Source organism: Myotis davidii, unplaced genomic scaffold, assembly GCF_000327345.1.
Source record: "Myotis davidii unplaced genomic scaffold, ASM32734v1 scaffold44, whole genome shotgun sequence".
Lineage (NCBI taxonomy): Eukaryota > Metazoa > Chordata > Mammalia > Chiroptera > Vespertilionidae > Myotis > Myotis davidii.
In genome coordinates this window covers 17,610,341-17,633,548 of record NW_006299705.1, presented here as the reverse complement: position 1 = coordinate 17,633,548, position 23,208 = coordinate 17,610,341, and the positions used below count along the sequence as shown (strand labels likewise).

At 42.8% G+C, this 23,208-nt stretch overlaps 1 protein-coding gene across 8 annotated transcripts in view; it reads right to left on the bottom strand.

Annotated features, from left to right (window-relative positions):
• The window catches only part of CAST (calpastatin), a 110,780-nt gene that overhangs the window by 22,263 nt on the left and 65,309 nt on the right, over positions 1–23,208 (bottom strand). For all 8 annotated transcript variants that reach the window (XM_006775549.2, XM_006775550.2, XM_006775551.2 and 5 more), the window contains 16 exons: positions 23,069–23,125; positions 22,438–22,551; positions 21,322–21,402; positions 17,724–17,792; positions 16,413–16,511; positions 14,922–15,002; positions 14,077–14,115; positions 13,557–13,649; positions 13,339–13,428; positions 12,125–12,226; positions 9,018–9,101; positions 8,028–8,075; positions 6,817–6,912; positions 5,015–5,110; positions 1,213–1,314; positions 626–709 (listed from right to left, as the gene is read on the bottom strand). In XM_006775549.2, the coding sequence (XP_006775612.1) occupies positions 626–709; positions 1,213–1,314; positions 5,015–5,110; positions 6,817–6,912; positions 8,028–8,075; positions 9,018–9,101; positions 12,125–12,226; positions 13,339–13,428; positions 13,557–13,649; positions 14,077–14,115; positions 14,922–15,002; positions 16,413–16,511; positions 17,724–17,792; positions 21,322–21,402; positions 22,438–22,551; positions 23,069–23,125 (1,335 nt within the window). The remainder of the gene's footprint in view (positions 1–625; positions 710–1,212; positions 1,315–5,014; positions 5,111–6,816; positions 6,913–8,027; positions 8,076–9,017; positions 9,102–12,124; positions 12,227–13,338; positions 13,429–13,556; positions 13,650–14,076; positions 14,116–14,921; positions 15,003–16,412; positions 16,512–17,723; positions 17,793–21,321; positions 21,403–22,437; positions 22,552–23,068; positions 23,126–23,208) is intronic.

The following is a 23,208-nucleotide window of genomic DNA, read 5'->3' as shown; positions in this document are numbered from 1 at the left end:
TGGGGTCTCCCGTCACTTGTTCTGAACAATCTGTACATCCAAAATAAAGAACACAGCGCTCTTATTTTTTTCTTTATATCTAAAAGTTGCAAATTTTCCCTCACAGGAAACAACTGTCCATTTCCATTTTCCTATCTATATAAAGCTTTCTAAGTTTTCTTCTGGTATTGTAACAAACCATGGATTAGATAGGAAAAATTAGGCAGTTTACCAGTAGTTGGCAAACTCAAATATCACCAGTACAAAGATTGAAATTTCTTTTGAGAGCCAAATTTTTTAAACTTAAACTATATAGGTAGGTACATTGTTATTAATTAGGGTACTCCTAAGGCTTAGGAAGAGCCACACTCAAGGGGCCAAAGAGCCACGTGTGGCTCGCGAGCCGCAGTTTGCCAACCATGGGCTTAGACCTTAGATTATTTTCCCTTCAGGGAGGACTAAAAATGCCAGTTAGGAATATTTTAGCTTCACATCTGGTGCGCTAACAGGATATCAATACTATTTGGTATTTGAAGTATTAAAAAGCAGATCTTTATATTCCAGGTCTGCTCCCATGCCCCTTTTTACGTACGTGGAATTCAGTATGAATTAAAACAAAGTAGGAAATACACGCCAGCCGATTTACCTTGGCCTCTTCTAGTCTGTAGTCAGGAGGAATTGTTTCTTCTTTTTCACCAAGCTTTTCACGATCCTCCTCTTTGGCTTTCTCCTAAATAGAAATTATACCATTTCCATTGTCAATACATCTTTTCTCCATAGAGCGGCTGCCTGAATGACTAAAGCTGAGGTAAATACTAGTACATCCATCGTTAGGTTAGAACGTACATATGGCCCTATGTGCAGAGTTCCGACGGCACCTTACTCTTTAACAGTGTCCCGGTTTAGCGGGCTCAGACCCCACCACGAAGCCTGCTGGGCTCCAAGGAAGTCCCGAGGAAGCAGGCAACTGCCACTTCTCTCCCGAGCCCTGGGCAACAGGCGTGCAGGTGGGCCAGGGAGACCCCGGACTCTGACACGGGCATGCTGTCCATCCACCGCCGTGCTCACGCCTGATGCCCGCTCAGGCCGAGCTTCTTAAGCAGGGTATGTGCAGCAACAGGGAAAGCCAGCTGGTCATGTGTTGTGGGAAACATTCTAAAAAATGACACACTTATTTGGGGACTGAGGGTGGTCCATGGTAGTTATTTCTAGAAGCATCTGAGCTGCCATTACCTTGACTTTATCCTCCGCCGGCTTTCCATCCTCTGGGTCCGCCTCCCGTTTCCCCAGGCTGCCAGCCAAGGCTTCCACAGCGTCGTCAGGCACCATGCCCTTCTACAATACAGGAGCGGATGTACGGAATAGGGGGTTAATGCCTCCCTTTAAAGAGACTACATCAAACAGTTCAGAAGGGCACATCCTCATTTCAGACCTGGATAAGAAGCGCATGTTATCTTTTAATCATTTGGATTATCAACTGAATTAGAATCTACGTTAGAAATCAGAGCAAGTTTCATGTATTAAGCATGAAGTGTGTGCAATGGATATACCGACACTGAGAAACTTGTAAGCTCTAACCCAGCGGTTTTGGTTTGGATATAAGGCAGGCGACGGAACAGGTGCACCACAGACAAGCTGACAGCCAGGACAGAAGAAAGGAGTGGTTTTCTGAGACTGTTCTTGAGGCGGCGAAGGAAAGGTTTCCAGAGAAGCCCAGGAGAGGACATTCTTCTCGATGTGCTGTGAACCAGCCTGGCCGTCCCGGGGTGGGGGGTGGGGGGTGGGGCGGTCCTGCTGAGGCACAGAAGCCCAGGACCTGCTCAAAGGGATTCACGCTGACCCAGGTGAACGCCTGTGGCTGACTGACCCGAGGGGCACAATGACACTGTGGTCCGGTTCAAATGAAATGTGCTCCCTCATGATGTAGTGAAAACGTGGGTGGACATCGAGCATAAATGGTATAAAAGGGAAAACAAAGAAGAAATAACTACGTTTGGGCTAAACGAAAGGACTATACCTGGCTTCTTCCAAACCACAGGCCACGAGCCACATGTGAATGGCTCGTGAAATCAATTTAGAGTTCGTGGCCAGGACGTTTTGTTTTTTATAAAACCGTAGAACAGAACACATCTTGCATAACAAGGATAAGTACCACTTATTAAACTGCTGTTTCTATTGTGTGGGTACTAGATTGTGATATCAATACATTTCTTACTATTGGTCTTGGTCAAAAATATGAAAGCCCCTGAATTAAACAGTCTCCCAAAACTTTATTCTTATCAGAAAAGTCTATGACCTCATACTGAGTATACATTGGGATTTTAGAGTAAAAAGTCTCTTTCTCTTGTATAGCGTGGCCATCATTCCAAGTGAAAAAAGTTGCTTCTCTGCTAAACTGCACTGCCTAAGGGAGTACCACCACCAAGGAAAGGGAGCCTAAGTGGAAAGTGATTTATCGCCATCTAGTGGTTGGACGCTGCATAGATTTTATTCCAAGAGCAACAAAAATCCCTGCTGTAACTAATTTGTTTGGGATTATATCTAAATTGCAAGAGTTGCAGCAATCCCAAATCTTAGCCAAGCAACTCGAGTTGCTATCTGATCCCGGACACCTGCTCACACTCTATGTCTGCTTTCTCCTACTCTCTGCTGTGGAATCTTTCGAAACCACTCTTTTCTGAGCCTCTGTCCTTTGACTTAAGAAATAAGTGATTTCCAGCCTTAAAAAAAAGATGAAATACTGCCTCTTGTGACAACATGGGTGGATATTATGCTAAGAGAAATAAGTCAGACAGAAAGTCAAGAACCATATGATTTCACTCATATGTGGGATATAAAACTGAAAGCAACAAATGAACAGACAAGAAAAACAAACAAAAATTCGTAGACACAGACAACAGTATGGTGGTTACCAGAGGGAAGGGGCAGGTAGGGTAAAGGGGGTCAAATATATGGTGGTAGAAGAAAATTTGACTTTGGGTGGTCAACGTACAATGCAATATACAAATGGTAAATCATAGAACTGGACACTTGAAACCTGTATCATTTTATTAACCAACATCACCCCAATAAATTTCATGGGGGTAAAAAAGTGCAACAGAAAAGCTTGGAGAAGCAGCAGCAGTCTTAAGAACTAAGGAATCGGGAAATAGGACTAAGGACTAAAACTTCTATTTCTATAGCATTTCATGTTGTCAGATTCAGAACCAGAACTCAGGTTTCTGGATTTCCTCAATAAATGTTCTTTACATACAAACAAGAACCACATGGTCACCTCCTGCCTCTGGTCTTTGTTACCTTTTGCTCACTAATCCTCAAGCCTTTCTCGAGTCCTCTGACCTTTATCACACACTGTAGCTATTCTCTCTGGTTCCCAAGGGTGTCACAATCCCAGAAATGCCAGCGAGCCTCGGTGACGGTAATCTTGGCAACTGTGGTAACCAGAGCTGCTGGGGCACAGGCCTGGGAAAGCGGGTCAGAGAGCGGGAAAACAAGAGCTCTGTTTGTTTTCTGTCCACTAAACGCCCAATGCTGGGCTCTACAGTCAGGGTGAGGTTGGAGAGGAAGTCACTGAGCCCTCTGAGGCCCTGGCAGTCACACTTGGCATGAGAAGTGGATGACACATGCTTAGGTCACAGGGTTCTGCCCTGGAATGCTGGCTATTATCGTCCTGATTCCCATCACGGCCTCTGTTCCTACTCCTTCTCCAACCTGTTCTCAGGTTCTCTCCTCTCTCCCGGTCTTTGCCACCATGGCCTGTGCCTGGCTCCCACAATGCTGAACTTCTAGAGCAGTGGTTCCCAACCTGTGGGTCGCGACCCCTTTGGGGGTCAAATGACCAGGTTGAGAAACACTGTTCTAGCGAGTACCCTGAAACCTTAAGAAAGCGGGGGTGGGCGGGGGGGCTCAAATCTTGCATATGGCAGGAGGGAGACCCTGGGCTTTGAGGGGATTTGCAGTTGGCATCAAGGACTTCCCTGGTGGAAAGAGCCACTGCCGGACACCCAGGACACTGGCCCTACACCTCAAACACCTAGATGCACATATCCCACGTATCCCAAGTGCCGCACACCCGGTGCTTGGCCTGTCCTCGGCTCACTGGTCTCCCCAAGAAACAGCGCTACTGCCACCCTCAGTGTGACGCCGCCCATCACCTGCAAGCCTTTCCTAATTCTCCCGGAGGGTGAGGCACCCACAGTCCCTGTGCCCTTTTCCACACGAGTGATCAAGTTGTGCCGTAAGCTTGAGATCTGACTCATATCCACACTAGACTTGAAGGTAGCTTAGGGCTGGAGCCGTATTTTCATTTCAGCTACGGTTCTGAAAGGTTAAGCTGCTTATTCAAGGTCAGTTTATAGGTTCATTTCCCTCATCTATAACAGATGATCAGTCTGTATCGTGTCCCTGTGAAAATTTAAGAAGATACTATAAAGCATCTAGAACAGGTTAACTAGTCAGAGTACAGAGCCACCAAGTCCATAGTATTGAAACATAGACCACTGATGTTATTTTCTAAGTCAGGCTCTATGGGCTAGTGAATTCAAAAGGAAACAAAGATTCCACTAGTTAAATATCAGAATTCAGCCAAAAGATAGAAAGTGAGAGAAACAAGAAATGAAGAAGGGAGAGGAGCTGAGTCAATCTCTCCCCCTTCAGGTGGGAGTGGGGGTCCTGATGATACTGGTGCAGATTGTCCCCCCAGGAGTCAGGAAAAGGGAGATCAGGCTCTTTGTGAAACTCCAAATAGGCTCGAAAAATGCAGAAAAGTGAAAAAGCATGATTACTCACCATCACTAGGGAACTAGAAAGGATTTCAGAAGGTGCAAGAAAAAACACAGCTTACAGGAATCTAATTAAAAATTTAAATATAGCCTGACTTTCTAGCACACCCTGAAGCCCCAAACAGTAGCGACTAGAGCTAGAGAAGATTTCTTATTGTGTCAGAATAAAACCATAGGTTGGTGCAAGAGCAGACAGTGCATGGGAGGAATATCACTTTCCCGGGACATTTCTCAGTGCCCAGAGGACCACTCACCGAGGCTGCGGGCTTGGGTGGTGCTGACTGCACACTGCACAAGGAGGTGCGAGGCACATCCTCTCCCACCGGAGCCGGGGCGGCGGCCTGCGGTTCCTGTGGGAAGAAGCAGGTATGATGACGCATTTTTTGAGCCAACTGGCTAGAAACACTGAACAATGATGAATCAACAATACACTCAGCTATAGAATACTCTGTGAGCATGATTTTCCTGGACACCTAAGGTTGTTGAATAGTGAATAAGTCAAGGCACGTTAAAGCTCTTTGGCTACCATTATTCCAACTTACTGGTAGTTTTACCTCTCTCCTTAGGTAGGTTAAGACTCAGTTTCCACATCTGAAAAGTGAGAACAATAGTAGTATCTATATATCAAGTGTTAACAGGGGGCTTTAAGGAGATAAAACATGTGAAGTGTTTTGCATAGTACCTGGGAACAGTAAATGCAATAAATTTTAGTAACTATGATTTCTGATTTCTTATTTTTATAAATTATTTCTCATCATATATCATATAATACAATGCAATATTTTACATCAATACATCATTTTTATGTATCTAAGAGCACCCTGCACATTGTAAACAGCTATCTACAAATGCAAGCAGTAAGACTACCCCAGGAGTTCTCAGAGTGTGGTCCCTGGACCAGCCGCCTCAGCATTTCCAGAGAACTTATTAGAAATGTAAATTCTCAGGCCCTCACACCAACACCACTAAATCAGAAATTCTAGGGGTAGGGCACAGCAATCTGTTCTAACAAACCCTCAGGTGATGCTGATGTATGCTAAAGTTCGAGAGCTTTATTTTATCACAAGGTAAGAATTCAAATAAACTATAATCCAGGCATTTATGGAAATCTATCCTATGTGCACGGTGTTTAGCAGATGACTATTAATAGGGTACGATTTCTTCTTCAAAGACCTTTCTATTTAAAACTATGTATAAATGTAAGGTGTAAACGACCAAGAACAAAACAAACAAATAACAAAAAACAAACAAAAAAAAGAAGGACCAAGAGCTAATAACTTGTTTGCAACAAATGCCTTAACAGGGATATATAAAGAAAGAACTACAGACTCCCTCATGTTTTATATCCTGCTTTTCCTGCTGAATTAGAGTTGGAAGTGTGGCCAGGTTTGGGGAGGGGAAAGCAGGAGACAAAGGCCATATTTTAGCACAACCTTAGAGGGATGACTAAGATTTGAGTTGATGTAGGATTAGGAGGGAAGGTTATTCCAGATGGAAGGAACCATGTGAGCAAAGCCATGGAGACACACATTCAATGTCATAGTTTAGTGATGTGGGGATGCACCTGGGTAGAAAAGGAAGCTGGGGCCAGAACACATTAGTGGAATTTTTTCTTGTGTAGAAATGGGTAGCTCCTGAAGTTTGGAGCAGGGGAACGACATGACTATAAGCATGCTCAAGAAAGAATTCTGGTGGACATATAGGACGGACTGGAAGGAGGCTGAAGACAGAGGCCATTTCCATCTTGAGGAGAGTGGTGATGACGACGTTAGCTAGGCCAGTCACAGAGGCAGGAATAGAAAGGAAAGCATGGGTGTGAGCGCTTTCCCGCAGGAATAATTGCAGGTCTTAAATTGCAAGGAAGTCAAGGTCAGCTTGGGGAAAGAAAGCACCTTCAGAAAAAGGCAAAACAAAAGCTGCGTGTAGAAAAAGACAGCATACTGGGCTTTCTTATTAACCACTTTGTGTTAAAACACTTTTGGCATCATATTTTTAAGATTTTAGAAAATCATTTAAAAAAACAAACAAAGCTAGAGACTTGTTTTTAGAAACATACTTTTGTTTTTTCAGTTGGCTTAGATGGTTTTTCTTTACATTTAGCCTGGTCAAAATCTTCCGAAAGCTCATCAATGAGTTCTGATTCACTCCGGGGCTGTAATACAAGAGACATTGTATATTATGAAGTTGGTATTTTCTACTTCATTAAAAAAAAAGTTTTCATAGAGAACTTTTTCTGATTAACACAAATAGGGACATATGAGATCTAAAACCAAGAGCTAATTTATTTTTTAAAATATTTTTGATTTTGAGAGAGGAGGGGAGAAGTACAGAAAGAAACATCAATATGAACAAAAGCTAGTTTTTAGAGGACATTTCATTTATCAATGTAAGATAAGTGTTATGCAAAAAATAAGGAATATTAGACACCTCAGTGCCACAAAAATGTTAATAAAGTTTTCCTGACACTTCTATTACAGAGTAATTTTGCTCAAATAAAACTGCCTGTTCTTTCTAATGAAGATATGTGTAGTTTTTCTTTTGTGATTGCTTTTTCTCCTTCCCACTGACTTCCTTTCTGCATAAGTCAGAGGAAAAATAGAGTATGTTCTCCTCTCCTATGACTCCGTGGGGTTTTGGCAGGAAAGTTGTGTTACCCTTAGTTCCTGCAGGTGAGGTGGGTTATCTGTTTAGGGCATGTGGTGATTTTGCCTAATAAGAGTAACCTATGACAGAATTCAAAATCGGGGCCCCGAGTTGGGCAGCCTGAATTTGGATTCCTGGCCATGCTATGTTCTAACTGTGTGACTTTAGGCTATTTACACAATCTGTTTCCCCACCTGTAAAATGGGAATAATAATAGCACCTTCCTCTTTTAGTGAGGACACAAGAAGACAGCATATGAAAGGCATCTAGCACAATGTCAGGCACATAGTAAGTGATTAATAAATGTTGCTGGTTGATACCAAGCCAACTTAAGTGATGGCAGTGCGGAATCATTAGAGTATTTGCTGCTGTGATTAGAATCAAACTCAAGTAAAGTGTTAATCTGATTAAGGGCCTCTTGACATCAGCTCCTAATGTGCAGGGGATGTCACCTCGCAATGTGTAACAGTCTAGTGCTAATCCATGAGGAAAATAAATATGTGAAAAAGGAGTCACATATCTGTGCCAAGTGTTGCTATCCTTATCCTTCTGTCACAATTATCTGAATTTATACTTTACAGCTCTACTGTTCGGTAAGTATCCAGAAAAAACTTATTTCCCAACCTTGGATTTTTCTTCAGGCTCTGGCAATAGTGGTTTTCCATCTTTATCCTGCAAATGAAATTGAAAATTCATTGAAAACTAAATAGAAACTTTTGCTTTCATATCCCATTATGTTTGTCTTGGAAAATTGCAGGATATGAGAAGAGAGCTTTTTTCTACTCATGTTTGAGTGAATTTCTATTTCAGATTTATTTATAAAGTATCAGAATAAAGAGTTGAGTTGTAAAAATCATGAGACCAAATATCAAATATAATGCACATTTACTTTTCTTTAAAAATTGCTTTAAAAATTTTACCTATTCAATAGGAAAACAATTTAAAATATCTTCGGCAAGAAAGGTGCTACTACATTAGTGAAATATATATATTTTTAAGTGCCAATTTCCCAACCCAGGGTGAAGAGGTAGATATTATTCCTAAAATACTGTTTTAGTTTTTTTGGATATAAGGTTTCACAATTTAGAGTATTTCTAAAAGTGAAAAACTTTTCATCTATGAACATATGTGAGAATCACAACTATTTTCTATCATACGTTTATGTGATTACTTCAAAGACATATTACAGCTATAATTACAGGCATTAGTCCACCATTCTCACCTCAAAACAAAACCTTAACTGAGGACAATGATAAACAGCCTACGTTTCTATCCACCACTAACATCTATGGTGCTTTTATCCAGATAGCAGTTAGAGAAAAAAAGTATTCCCAGATTGTCCCTTCTGCTTTAAGGTAAAGGACCTACGTCAAGTATTGTAAATAGTAGAAAAGCTTGAATTTGTGGGAATTTTAATTACCACCTGGTCACTACTTAGGAAACCATCCCTTACAGGGTCCAACTCTAGAGAGCAGAGATGGAAGGGTCCAGGGCGCTCAGAGTTAGTATAGAAACCAAAACAGACATGTCCTTCCACTTCCTGGGACAGACACCCAAAACGCCATGGAAGGCCAGAGGCGTGCGCTGCTGTGTGCGCCGTGGCTAACAACGTACCGTGGCTGGTTTCAATCTGTACTCCTCTGGGACTGTTTCGTCATCTTCACCACACTTTTCTCGTTTCTCTTCTTTGGATTTTGCCTGATGAAAATGGAGACAATAAAATACGTAAACATTTGGATAATATATGTAAAACAAGATGGTATCACTTTATGTACTTCATAGGTGGTGCAGAGAAGACCAATTCAGACAAAAGTGTCTGGAAGGGCTTTGCAAACCACAAAGCAAAGACCGTGGTGAGCGGCTTTGAGGAAGGCAGCAAGTGGGGTGACCGAGAAAAACAGCCAGGAATCCCGGGGAGGTGACCCAGCCCTGCTCTCAGGCGCTGCATGACCTCGGGGGGCCACTTAGTCTTTCTTTGGCTCAGTGTCTTCAGCTGTAAAATGGGCCTACCAACGATCCTTACCCAGCTTCTGACTTGTAAGGATCGCGAGGAAAGTAAATAAAATACCCTATGAGACAGTCAGGCACAGTGCAGAAGTTAGTTGCAATTATTTCAACAGCCTCATCTTTCTTACTCAATGAGGCAGTTCTGTACCGGGGAGAAACCCAGTCCTCCTGAGTGTTAACCACACTCGGAAACGGGAGAAGCAGCCCATCACCAGTCCTGGCTGACGCATGGACAGCTCGCTTTGCCTCTTCTACAAGGACTCCCTTCACTATCACCAGGGCTTCACTCAATCAGTGAACCATGAACTACCAACTCCATTAGACATAAAAGGGTACAGCAGTTCTGTAATAGATCGCTGGCTCCCAGGATATATATAACATCTGCATTTTAAACAGTTGGTGAGTAAGGCGAAGTTCCGTGATATGTCACAATGTGTACCTATAGCAAGGCACAGTTTTAAACCCCAAACCAAGGAGCTCCTGGGCACAAAGGTGGGCAGGTGTCACTCAGCAAATTCCAGCTCAACCCACTGCTCCCACCTACATCTCAGCATAAGATTGTACTTCTCCACTGAATGATTAGTTAATTGATTCATTTAAAAAGATTAAGCACTTTAATAAACCAGGCACTCTTCTAGGCTTTGGGATAGTTTTATTGTTCTATATATGTTCTACAGTTTTATATGTTTTATAGCATAACAACTCTCAATAAGGGATGAAAATTGTGGTGTTTTTTTTTTAACATTTCCAGTTATATTCTGCAGCTATGGAAGAAGGCCTATGATTAGTGGTTCTCCTCAATTCAGAGATTAGTGGGGTCTCCGCCTATAAACCAGCCTTCCTGAAAGGCACGGTCACCTGTTTGGTAGGACTGGGCCCACCCCCACATCCCCACTTTCGCTCAGGCCTGCCCACAAGGAGGAGTACCTGCCCAGCTAGATCCTTTCTATTCCTTTGATCTTTATATTCTTTAAATGCCTGCACTGTAGGCATGGGAAGTAAATGTTTACTCAATTGAAATAGTGCCAGACTAGGAAACTACACATAGAAATGGGGGAGGTGACTAATGAAGTATCATTATAAATATTATTTTGTGTTACGATACCTTGTAAAAATGACTAGTAGGCACGGGCCCCCTCTCTGGAGCACTATGTAATTTTTGCTCAGAGAGCTCCCCGGTGGAATGTACGGCGGGGCTGTGAACTCCTGTAGGATATGCTCTTTACCAGTCTTATCCCACCAGACTACCCAGGAAGTAACGAATTCATCATCAGATAGTAAACCATTACACTATTTAACTTATTGTTACATCTATTTGCCTAATTTTAATCCCTCTAAGACTCTTTCTGTCCTGGGATTTATGTTGATACCTTCCCTCCCCTGATGACTGTCTCATTAAATCACCCTAATTATCCGTAAGAAGCCTGAGGCTCATGGCCATGGAGCCTCTGGTGGTGGAACCCCAGCTCAAGTTGGGCTGGCACCCCGCCTCCTGGGTTCTGCCTGGCCCACTCTTTACTTTAGACGGGGCTTCTGTCCAGCTCCCAGCAATGTGCACCCGCGTGTGTTTTAATCAGTTTCCTTTCTTCCCAGTACATTACTTGGTCCTGGAAGACGAGGGCCGCCTCCCCTGCTCCCTTCTGTTCGCCTTCACCAAGCATGCTGTGCCATACTGCATCTGGGGAGCCCTCCAGGAAAGTCGAAGATAGAAACTGGCCCATTCTGGACCAGGGGGGTCCCAGGCTCAGGGAGAGTTGCTGGGAGTCCGTGAGACTCGCCTTCCCCAGGGAGTCAGAACAGGAAGTGACAGCGGAGGCAGTGCATTGTGACAGCAGCACCTGCCAGCTCCACCCCCACCCCCACCCCCCAGCTGACAGGGTGCGGCTCCTAAGGGCCCAGGCTGCACATCCATGCCTGCTCCCCATCTATCCCCCCGCCCCCGCCACAACACACACACACACACACACACACACACGCACACGCACACACACACACACTGCCTTGCTGGGAATGTCCCAGGGCAATTCTCTTCTGTCCTCTTTCCCCCATAGGACTCAGTTGAAAAATGCTTTAAAAATTGTAATGTAATATTAAAACTCCACTCAATACAAGCTTGCTTTGGCTTTGTTAAGATCTTGTTAAGTGGGGTGGGATAAAAACTGCCCAGCATCATGCTCTAAGCACATGGCAGTTTCAGTTACAGAGTAATTGCTGCTGGATTTTATTCTAATTTGAGACAAATTTTCAACATCTTTCCCCACAGTTATAAAAACAAAAAAAAAGGAACTCCCTACCCACCTACAGTCATCTGCTTCTCTCCTTATAAACAGAGTCACCCCACACCCTTCTGAAAATACAAATTTCCAATTTCCATAAAAGTAGACAAACCTATTTCTCAACAGCCCACTGCCTCCATGTTATCTTGTTTAGTCAGTTGTCATTCAAGCGTTGGCAGAGGAGATTAGTGTTAACTTTAAATATTAAAATTCTAGATGGTTTATAAGACAAACACTCAAATATCCTTCTTGGCTGCTAACTCCCCAGCCAGAAGTCTCTAAGTTACCCAGAGACCCTGAAAGTAAGGCAGAATGAAGAAGAGTCCATTTCAACTCCCCAATAAAATAAGTCATGCAATCATTTGAAATATGCATAACACATTCAGTTTTGTAACCTGCAGACTATCATGCTCTGTGTATGAACTCGAAGGTCAGTACCTCATCGACTTCCTTAATGGAGCTGAGGTCGAGCTCGGGTTCCGACTTCCGGTGGCCCAGCGAAGCCGAAAGAGCCTCCAGTGCCTGGTCGCTCATTGCGTCCTGTGACAAAGCAAAGATTCTTCCCATTAAAAAAGAGAGCATCTCCTCAGCCTGAACAATCCATCCACTTCTTTGTGAAATACACATTTTAAATCTAAAAGACGAATTGTGGGTTGGGGAAGGACTTTAGGAAGGCAAGTTTATCTGAAACCTGGCAAAAGAAAGAAAGAATAAAGAACTTACCAGTGAGTGGAAATGGGGGCTAAGACTCTTTCTACGGTGGTCCCAGGGGCACTGCACCTCTTCCTTAGCAAGCTAGACGTATCACTATAATCATAACTGTGCCATTATAAAATACCCATGTCAAAATAAAAGCTGCAAAAAGTGAACTTTCACTATCCTGCTTTTCTTTTTCTAAAAATGACTTCTGGCAACCCTGTCCTTGAGCAAAGCAGCTAAGCCCAGAAAGCAGGGGGACTTGGGGTGGCCCCTGCCGCCTTCTTCTCTGCAGGCCCCAAGGCTGCTCCCTGAGGGAACACCCACTCTCCGGGGTGTGGTGCTCTCACGGCTCCTCCACCAGCCAGATAAAAATAAACTGTCCCCTCCAGGAGGGGAGAGGCAGAGCGCCCTGACAGCAACTGCTCCTCGCATTATCTGGACTCTCTGAACACGGGGCATGCTTTCTCCTGCAGCCCAGAGCTGGAGGACCACATCTCGGGGTTGGTGAGAATCAGCCCACATTAACTGTGGTTAAGAGAGGTGGACAGAAGCAGCTACAACAAGACCCCTCGAGTGGCTTCACCGGGCTCCGACTCCTTGAGGAAACCACATTGAAGATTGTATGTTCCAAGAGTGTCATTTCTCTGGCGTCCTGCCCTCTGCATTGGGATGGTAAGATAGTCTTAGTTCACAATCAGAAGATTGTGCTGAAATCTCCCATCAACTGCTGCAGAAACAAGGAAGACCTGGCTGGAGGTGATGGGTATCGCCCCAATTGATCTCACTGCTCCACAGACCTTCGGGAAGAGAGACGCCCTGCCTCCCCCTCCCTCTTCCTCCCCCTGACTCGTAATACACTTTTGGGATTGTCTGGCATCAGCTACATCAGCCTCAGGAAGGCAGCTGCTGTCCCTCGAAACATGGTGATTTTCCAAAAAGTAATGAATCTATACCTTCTCCACCTTTCTTTTTTTCTCATGGGGCGGAGCAGCACTTCTGATTACTCCGGCTGACTGAGCTTTTAAAACTTCTCCCGCAGATTTCTGAAAAACAAAACACAAAAGATTAAATGTGCAGAGGAGGGAAATGTAATAACCAAAACTAGAAAGTTGCTGTTCTAAAGTTCGGGAGGGCTTCTAACAAGTTCCCCTAATAACATTCAGCACAATACCTCTTTCTCAGTTTCCTTCCCAGCAGTGGTAGGAGAGCTGCAGGTGAAGTCAGATGACAAGGCATCGATGGCGTCATCGGGCCCCGGGGGTGTCTAAGGAAACAGATACCAGGATGGGCATCACGGGGAATCATTCAAGTGAAAGATCAGATTATACACCCAGCAAAGGAAGAATGTACTGTGGCAATTCCTTTACCGCCGAAGGAGATGTGTTAGTAAGCTATCTCAGATGAAAGCCTATGTCCGGTAGGCAAAGGGTTTTGCACTATTAGTTTTCTGTTCCCTCTTCTAAATGTATTACATGTTAAGATATTCCCATCCTATTTTTATTAACATTTATTTTATCCTAAAACTTCCTGGGCTCCATTTCTCTTCCTCTCAAAAACACAAACGAAAATCCATATGAAACCAATGAGCACTGACACAACCCCCACGTACTCTCCCTTTCTCTGAACAGATGGAAACTTCATTTGATTTAGAGGTTACTTTAGCCCTTTAGAAGACATTTATGTAAACTCACCGGAGAGTCTGGAGGAGGCCTTGTGATCCCTTCTTTTTTCTGAAACAAACATCAATTGATAATGTTGAGAAGGCAAGAGTAATCCTTACAATCAGCAAAATGTGTTACTCAGTGACTGTTATGGGTTGAATTATGTCCTCCCCAAAAGCATATTATTGAAGCCCTAATCAGAAGCATCTCAGACTATGACTGTGTTTGGAAATAGCGCCTTTAAAGAGGTAACTGAGTCTGGCCAGCGTGGTTGATTGTCGACCCATGAACCAGGAGGTCATGCCCAGGTTGCAGGTTTGATCCCCAATGGTGGGCGTGCGGCAGGCAATTGATCAGTGATTCTCTCTTATCATTGATATTTCTCTCTCTCTCTCCCTCGCCCTTCCTCTCTGAAATCAATAAAAATATGCACTTAAAAAAAGAGAGATAACTGAGGTTACATGAGGACATTAGGATGAGGCTAATCCAATATATCTAGTGTTCTTATAAAATGGGGAAATATGGACCAGAGATAGAGGGAAGACCACGTGAAGAGATGCAGGGAGAAGATCGCTCTCTACCAGCCAGGGAGACAGGTCTCCATAAGACTTTCAGAAGGAACCAACTCTGCCCACACCTTGATTCCAGTCTCCCAGCTTCCAGAACAGTGAGACAATATATTTCTGTTGTTTAAGCCTCCAGGCTGTGATTCTCTGTTATGGCAGCCGTGGCAAACTAGTACAGTGAATGTCATAGTAATGAACTTTTTATCTGCCCATTTTATTTTCTAAATTTAAAAAACTGTAACTATATTGATGTGATAACGAATATATTCCAAAAGGAAATAGTAAAGTAAAAGTAAATGATTAACTTACATCCAAAAGTTCCCTGTACTTTGGAGGAATTGAGCCTTCTCTTTTACCCAATTCTTCTATGTAGATAGAAGTCATGGGATCCTATAATAAAATCACACATTTAGGTACATTATATAATTATCTGAGAATGTTATATGCATATTCTGAAACCAAAGTACTACTGCATTCTTAATTTATGAAACTATTGAAATAAGATATAAATTATTATGATGCCAATACTTTATACAACTCTGAAATTTGTTTACACAAATACTTCCCCTTATTTAAATAGCTTAACCCATATGTGATGCTAGAAAATATTCAAATCACTATATTAAATTTGATTCCTATATTAAAATACACTGGATTTCAAATGTTTTTTATTGTCTGATGTTTCCAATTCATAGAAAAATACAGTTAAAAACAATAAATTTCTATATAACCCAATACCCAACTCTATCAGATCTATAGTCATTCTTATGTAATTTCTTCAAAACAATTAGAATGATGTCTCCTGTTTGGCCCTTTCCAATCCCATTCCCGTTCCTTGTTAACCAGAGATAGCTACTAATGTGAACTTTAAGAGTATCATACCCACCCACTGAAAGTGGAGCATATTTTAAAACGGTTATGCTACATGTAGGCATCCACAAACAATTTACAGCATTACTTTGTTTTCAAATGTTACATAAGTGATATCATATTTAACCTTATGTGTTTATAATGTATCCATGTTGATAAATGAATAGTTCATTTTAATCACTATAAAAGCATCCCATTTTATTATCTTGTCTCCTGTTGAACACAACCATTTCCAAATGTTTCAGCTGTTCTCATCACTCCTTGTGCAGGCATGCAAGGCTCCCTCTGGGGACTTGCTGGTGGAAGGGTATACACATAGTCAGCATCCATGAGCTCCAGGTGAGCTGCCAATCTAATGAGTGTGAAGTGACCCCTCTCCATGTTGTAGTATCACTTTCCTAATTACTAGGGACACTTGCATTGTTTATTAGCCCAGCAAGTTTTCTCCTCATTTTCTACTGGATTGTCTTTTTCTCACTTTTTAAAATTCTTCATAAATTCTGGCACAAATCCTTTTGTGGTGTCTGTTGCAAATATTTCTTTCCAGTCTATGGTATGTCTTTTTCTTTAAATAAAATGTCATATAATTTTCTTGCTTTTAAGGAATTAGGAATAGGGATGAACAGAGGATGGTAAATATCTAGAAATCAGAATAAATCCAAGTCCATGGAACTCCGATCTCAAGGGCAGAAAGGTATTTGTAGCCCAAAGGACTATATGCCAGGAATAATCTCAGCACAGACAATTAATAAATGTTTCCTGCGTCAACAGCCATTCCATCCCAACACTAATTTCAGTTGCTGTTACTGATACTGACACCGTCCTATCTCTCTCCAAGTAACAGAACACCAAGTGGACTTTTGTGCATCATGACCTTATTTTGCTCTCCTATCCTAAGAGTGAATCTTTACAGATATTAAGATCACTTACTGAAACTTCAGGTCCAGTATATGTTGTGTTATCTTGTTCCGTTTCTTCAGGTTCTCCCAAAGTGTCTACTAAGTCATCCAGAGCAGCATCCATGCCTGACTGGAAAGAAGAGAGAACAGATATTTAAATGTTATTTGTTACACATACTCCACTTTTGATTTTTTAAAACTACAAAACACCAATCTGTGTAGAAAAATACCAAACACCAAGACTTCTTCAAATATCAAATAGTTAAAATCTGGTCTTAGGGTTTCAGGGAAAAGGGGAGGAGGAGGGGGGGGTGTTGGATAAAAGAGGGTGAAGAGATTAGCCAAAGAACATATATGTATAATGCACAGATACAGACAACAGTGTGGTGAAGGTTGGGGGAGAGGGTGGGATGGGTGGATGTGGGCAAAGGTGGGGGAAGGAGAATGGAAGACATCTGTAATAGGATCAACATTTTTTAAAAAAAATAATGAAAATGGAAGCAAGAAATATTTACATGTATTGAAGAGAAAGAAGTCTTCAGAGAAAAAAAGACACTCTAAAATATGACAAGATAATGGCCTATTTGAGACTATATAATGATTTATAACTAATTTAAAGAAAAATTTAGCAATGTAAGGCTTAAAGAAAAAAGTACACTTTATTATTTAGTAAAAATAACTTCCAAAAAATTTATCTTGCCCGGCCGGTGTGGCTCAATGGTTGAGCATCGACCTAGGAACCAGGACGTACGGTTCGATTCTGAAGTCAGGGCACATGCCTGGGGTATGGGCTTATATCAGTATAATGAAAGAACGCTTCCATTCTAATTTTGAGGTTAAAAATGACTCATTGTGAAGGATAACCTGAATTTAAAGGGGAAAACAACAATTTGGCGAAAGACCTTTCACTGTTTAACTCAGATTAATTAGTAAGAATAACTACTATATTAACACTATAATTTTAGAAACTCCCCTGGTAATGTAGTAGAATTTGGGGCCTGCTAGCTTTAGCCTGGTTAAACTAGGAATTTCAGAGTGAAGAAGTACCTGGCATTCTTTAGTGATACCTCTGGTTAAAGCAGATATATTTGCAGGAGAGAAAGTGGAATGAAAACTTCATGGGATGTAACTGGAGTTTTCAGAACAGAGGGTTATACTATGAAATGTTACAAACATATGTGGGAAAACCACACTTTCAACCCAGTTATATTAGCTTGAAACAGTTCATTAAAAAGATCCTTTCAGGTACCCCCACCTCATATTGCTGGCCCCAAGAAATGAGATCATGATAGAGAGACTGGGAGCAAATATCTTAGGCAGAAATGCACTGCTGTCTTCATACCTTTCCAGATGGTTTACCCGGTTTGGACTCAACTGGTACAGCCGACATTAATGATTTACTTTCTTTTTTCTGGGGGAGGTTTAGAAAGGAATAAAAACGTTTTCACATACATTTATAAAATTCAATAATATTACATATATTAATATGAATTCAATATAATATTAATAGCATTGATCATATACTGAATCTGCTCAGTGCTAAACACTATGTTGTATGTGTTATGCCCTTTTTCAGAACAGCATAAATAATATTAATAAATCATAATATAAATTAGTGATGTGGAAATCAAGGCTCAGAGAGGTTAAGTAACTTTTTCCAGGTCACACAGTAAAAACCAGAACCAAGATGTGAATCCAGAACTGCCCATCTCTCTCTTCACTACTCTTGGTTGCCTCTCCTGGGGCCCACAGCCAGTGTCTGTGGGTCCCATAGATTCTTTCTGTAAGTGTCCACTTCCTCTAGCTGTTGCTATTTCAGTCTCTGCTCCCCACACAACAAGACCTCCACACCCCTTGGTTTGGTATCTCATCACCTACTCTTCCCTTTATTTCCCTAAATGAATTTCCTTCCTACCAGTGCTTCCGTTGCTCTATCAATGATTGCCAATAACTTTCCATTCTGTGATTTCACGCCGTTACCCAGACCCTGGCAAGGACCCCTCTATGACTCTCACCTCCCACGGCAGCCATGACCAAGCACCATCCTGGTTCTAGTCGGACGATTGTGCCCCGTTCTCTGCCGCCTCTGGCATCTCTTCTGCTTTACCCCCAACTGCACACGGTCTACACATTTCTGCCTGTGCTGGTGGTCCGGTCCAAGACCATTCTCTAGGGCCAGGGGCCAAATGCTTTCAGGGCCTGGCAGCAACTCAATGGGCAACGTTGCCAGGATGAAGACAATAGGAAACTATGTCCCATTTGCCAGCCCCTGAATTCTGGGCAGCAGAGTCTGGAGGCGGAGAGCACAGACTCCCACTGCCTGGGTTTGCACCCCGACAAGCACTGGCTGCACCTCAGTGTCCTCATGTTTGTTCTATCTCAGAGAGTGACTGCACCTACCTCAGGGGTTGTGAGGATTAGGTAAATGAGTCTATAAAGTGTGAGAGCCAGTGTTTGCACATACGGAGCCCTTTCTAAGTGCTTAATTTAAGAAAGTGTTAAATAAATGACTGCGATTGTCACAGTAAAAACTAGAGGGGCGGTGGGGGAGAGGCCTGGCCTGGTGGCTCAGTTGGTTGCATATCCCCATCTGGACACCGATGGGAGGTCACCGCCCTCACACCCTTGTTTGGCTTTCTGTCTTCCTCCCTTCCTCTCTCTCTCTCAAGTCAATAAACATACCCTTGGGTGAAGATGTAAAAAATACTGTGTGGGCCATCCCCAATTCTCTCTCTCCCCCTTCTTCGCTACTCCAAAACAGTATTCTAATTGCCTGACTACACATCTTTCTTGGGACACCTCAAACCCATTCAGCCTGTCCAAAATCAAACACCACGTTTCCTCCTCAACCAATTCCTCTGGTGAACTGTGTCCACCTCCCAGTGGCAACCAGGGGCCGGCTCACAGTTTCAGGAGGCACTCACGCTCCCTGCCCTGGCAGGAGCCCTCACCTTAGGGTTACCACCCTAGCTCCTGCAGACTCGAGCCCCAGGTTAGCCTGAGATTTTCTTTACCTTTGCCCAATCATCCCCTAAAACCTGAAGGATTTACCTCTGCAATGCCTCCTCCCTTTCTCCCCACTAGTTTATTCTATCTCAGCTCGCATTTACACTAAATTAGGATTCACCAGGACTACTGCAACAGCCCCTGACCAACCTCCCACCTTCCTATCTGTAATCCCCCTGTGGTCACTTTCACAATCCTTTTGCAGTTTGGTGTTCATGGCTCCGCTTGCTGCATCTGTTCTCTAATCTCTTTCACACTGTTTATCCTCTGCCTGTTGAGTCACTAACTCCCCTTAGCCGTCTCCACAGCAACACCTCAACCTGTCCTTCTGGTCTTACAGCCCCACTGCTCACCGCCCTGCGCTTCACCCAACACTGGAATGCACGCTGCTCCCAGAACACATCTTCTCCTTTTCCATGTTGATGCCTTTGCAAGCCTGCAATCTAGGCTATGCTTCCACGCCCCACTCAGACTGGATCTACTCAAGGTCCCTGTGGATTCCCGCAGTCGGGACCTCTTCTGTCCTCACCAAACAGCCCGTCTCAGCCCGCCCTGAACTGCAGCGGAGGCAGTGTCTTCTTCCCACCCCTAGATGGCCAGCCTGCCGCGCGGGTGTCACACACAGTGCTGTCAGCCTGGTATGCGCTAAAAAAAATAACTTAAAAAATGCAGATCTGATCAAGCCCATGTTATGGGAGACAAATCAGAGGCAAAGAAAAGTGATTTGCCAGCTCAAATCAGTGCAAACTAGAATTCCATATAAACCTCTCCTAATTTTATTTTTCAGATTTCACTGATAACTCTAATTTATATCTAAAATAAAATTTAAATTTTTGCTTAATTTTAAAAGCTGTTCTATCAGATATAATCCTCTGTCTTAAATCCACCCTTTTTTCAAATCATTTCATCAACATGAAAGAGTAACGTGTACCCCTTGGGTGGGTTGGGGTTAGGGGTCTCAAGTGGTCTACTGCAAAATACTTTTTAAACTAAAGTTGGGTATTTTCATTTAAAAGTGTATATAAAGTTTACCATTACACTCTAAGATATCTGCATTTATGTGAACAAAAACAATGTGCATTTTCTCCCCCAATCTGAGAAAAATTGGATTTTTTGGGCAGATGTGCCATAATTTATCCTACGACTTTCTTTACCATTGAGCCTTCAGGAGAATATCTTTTCTATTGCGAGAAGCAGGAAAATAGGTAAGTACATATTCCTTTCTATTTTCATCTTCTCATTATTGCTTCGATTACTTATTTGTGTTTCCAGAGAAATAAGTACTAGCATTTCTAAGGGAGATGGCTCCACATGGATAACACTCTATTGCATGAGTAGAAGCACAGACTACTTCTCAGCTTACATTTCCAAGCAAGAATCTTAATTGGCTCATCAAGGACCTACGGAAAAATTGCCCATAACTGGCCAGAAGGGTATATATATTCTCTTCTGAGGGGGTTTATGTTGTCCCCTTGGAAAACCTTCCGTATCAATTCATGTAGATGTTGTGACTATTCATGGTTTACAAGGAACACACTTGTTGACAATTCAGAGTAATGCCATTCAAATGCTCACGGCAATTTTATTCGCTTTATTTCAAGCCTGTACATCTTGAAGGCAGGCTCTGAGTCAACCCACACGTCAATTTCCTCAATCCTGATACCAGGCCTTATACACGCCAGGTGACCAATAAATATTTATTGAATATATGGATTTTAAAATCAATTTCAGTATTCTGCTCAGCTACGTGATCCTCTTCACAAATATACGAACAATGTTCAGTTTTGAGTGTGGCAGCACCAGAACCCTAAATGGTCCTAAATGAGAGCCGGCGGTAAAGCCCAGGCAGAATGGAACCCCCCTGAGTACGTTTCTCACGAGAGACTGATAGCCTCGGGCCCACGCACACCCCACGCCTGCCTGTGTGTGCTCACCTTGTCGTCTGACTTGCCAGAGGCCACAACCACACCAGCAGCAGCAGCAGCACTCCTTCCACCTGTGTCCTGAGATTTAGTCTAAGGAGGAGGATGAAAGGTAAACAGAACTCAGTCTCTTTGAGTGACTGTTTTTGAGATTATGCATTTTTCAAATGTCACTGCTGAGCCAGTTTGCCCTTGTGGACGTCTTGTATAGGAAAGGCCACTACCTTCCACTGAACATGATGCAACGTTGAGCACCAACCCCATGAGGCTGGATTCCGAGCTTACAGAGTCCGTGCAGGTAACACAAATAGTGAAGTGGGCCAGGGAGGGACTGTGGTAAATTAGAGCACATATACCAGGGGTCAAGCTCTCGTCAATTCTTGCCACGTGAGCCCACTGTTGCCAAGTATCCTGATTTTTCTAGAGAAGCTAGACATTTTGATTTTATGTGAAATATTCTGACTTTGTCGGTAGCTAATTTAAATAATATTGTAAGCCAAACAAAATACACTTGAACAAAACACACATGAGCTGCCTTTAACTGGTGGGCCAGAGATTACAATCTCTGATACGAAATACACTGTTAAGCAGGACTGGTTCTTGTCTTGCAAGAGCTATCAGTGGGAAAGTTCCTCTCATATTTGTTTATTCTTCTAATAGTTGACCCCCAGTGGTTCTAGAAATATGGAGACTCTTTCTGATTCTTGGCTCTGAAAGTTCATCTCTTCTAGCACAAGACCCTAAAAACTCTTCCAGGCTTCCAGGTCAGCAGATCATGCAGGGCATCTGGGTTCCCACCACCCGTAAGGAGAGGGGTCCAGGCAGCTTCCTGTCTGCGAGGCACCAGAGCCTGCTGCCCTGCCGTGTGACTGGACCCTGGTGGGCCGTAGAGGACTGGATGGAACACCCCCGGGACCCGTCTGGTGCTCTTCTCAGGCTTTTCATAGGCCCATGTTTCCACAAGGCTATTTGCAAAACCAGCAACATGGTAGCACCAAATCATTACAATCAAGGATATCTTTGGCACAGCTCAGCAGCTTCACCTACATGTCCATGGCGAGAGAGGACCTGTATCGCACCCCCCAGTTGATGTTAGTGTTTTCCTAACCATTCACCCGATTTATTTACCTTTGGTTTGCTTGGTTTCTCTGACGTTGGCTGCTCACTTGGCCTGGAAACTGCTTTTTCTTTATGACCATGCTTGCTTGCTGTATGTGATGTGCTTTTGGATAGATTTTCTGGCTGAAAACACACACACCGCATTGTTAACAAGATGGCAAATACAGATACTTTTCTCAATAGAGTAGGAAGTGCTCAAAACAGTTGTGCTTTATGCAGTTTTGAATTGTGCACATTTAAATTAGTGCGATATCAATGTGATAAAATTTCACCTTAGGTACAAAATTTGAAATAACGCAAATCCTTCCCCCCAGATTCAGCAAGAATCATGAGTAAATTGCAAATCCTTCTACTGCCGCATGGTGGTGCTATTTTAGCTAAAAACAAATACCAGCCATCCTCACAGGACTTGTTTCTATAGCAATTTACATTTGAAAGGTTTTTCCATTACAGTTGGTATTCAGTATTATTTTATATTGGTTTCAGCTATACAGCATAGTGGTTAGACAATCATATAATTCACAAAGTGATCCTCCTGGGGACTTAAGTCTTGACTGATGAGAATTTCGTATTTCATCCCTCACACACACACACAAAAGGCTTCACCTTATGCTATCAAGTACTAATGATGATCATTTACCTCGTGTTGTTCCTTTGGCTTCTTTTCTAGTATTTTTCCATCAATAAGCAGAGGTGGCTGTCAATTTCAAAAGATAAAATATCAATTACATTGGAGTTCATTGTTTTCATAATTCCAAACAGGCTCAAGAAAAATATTCC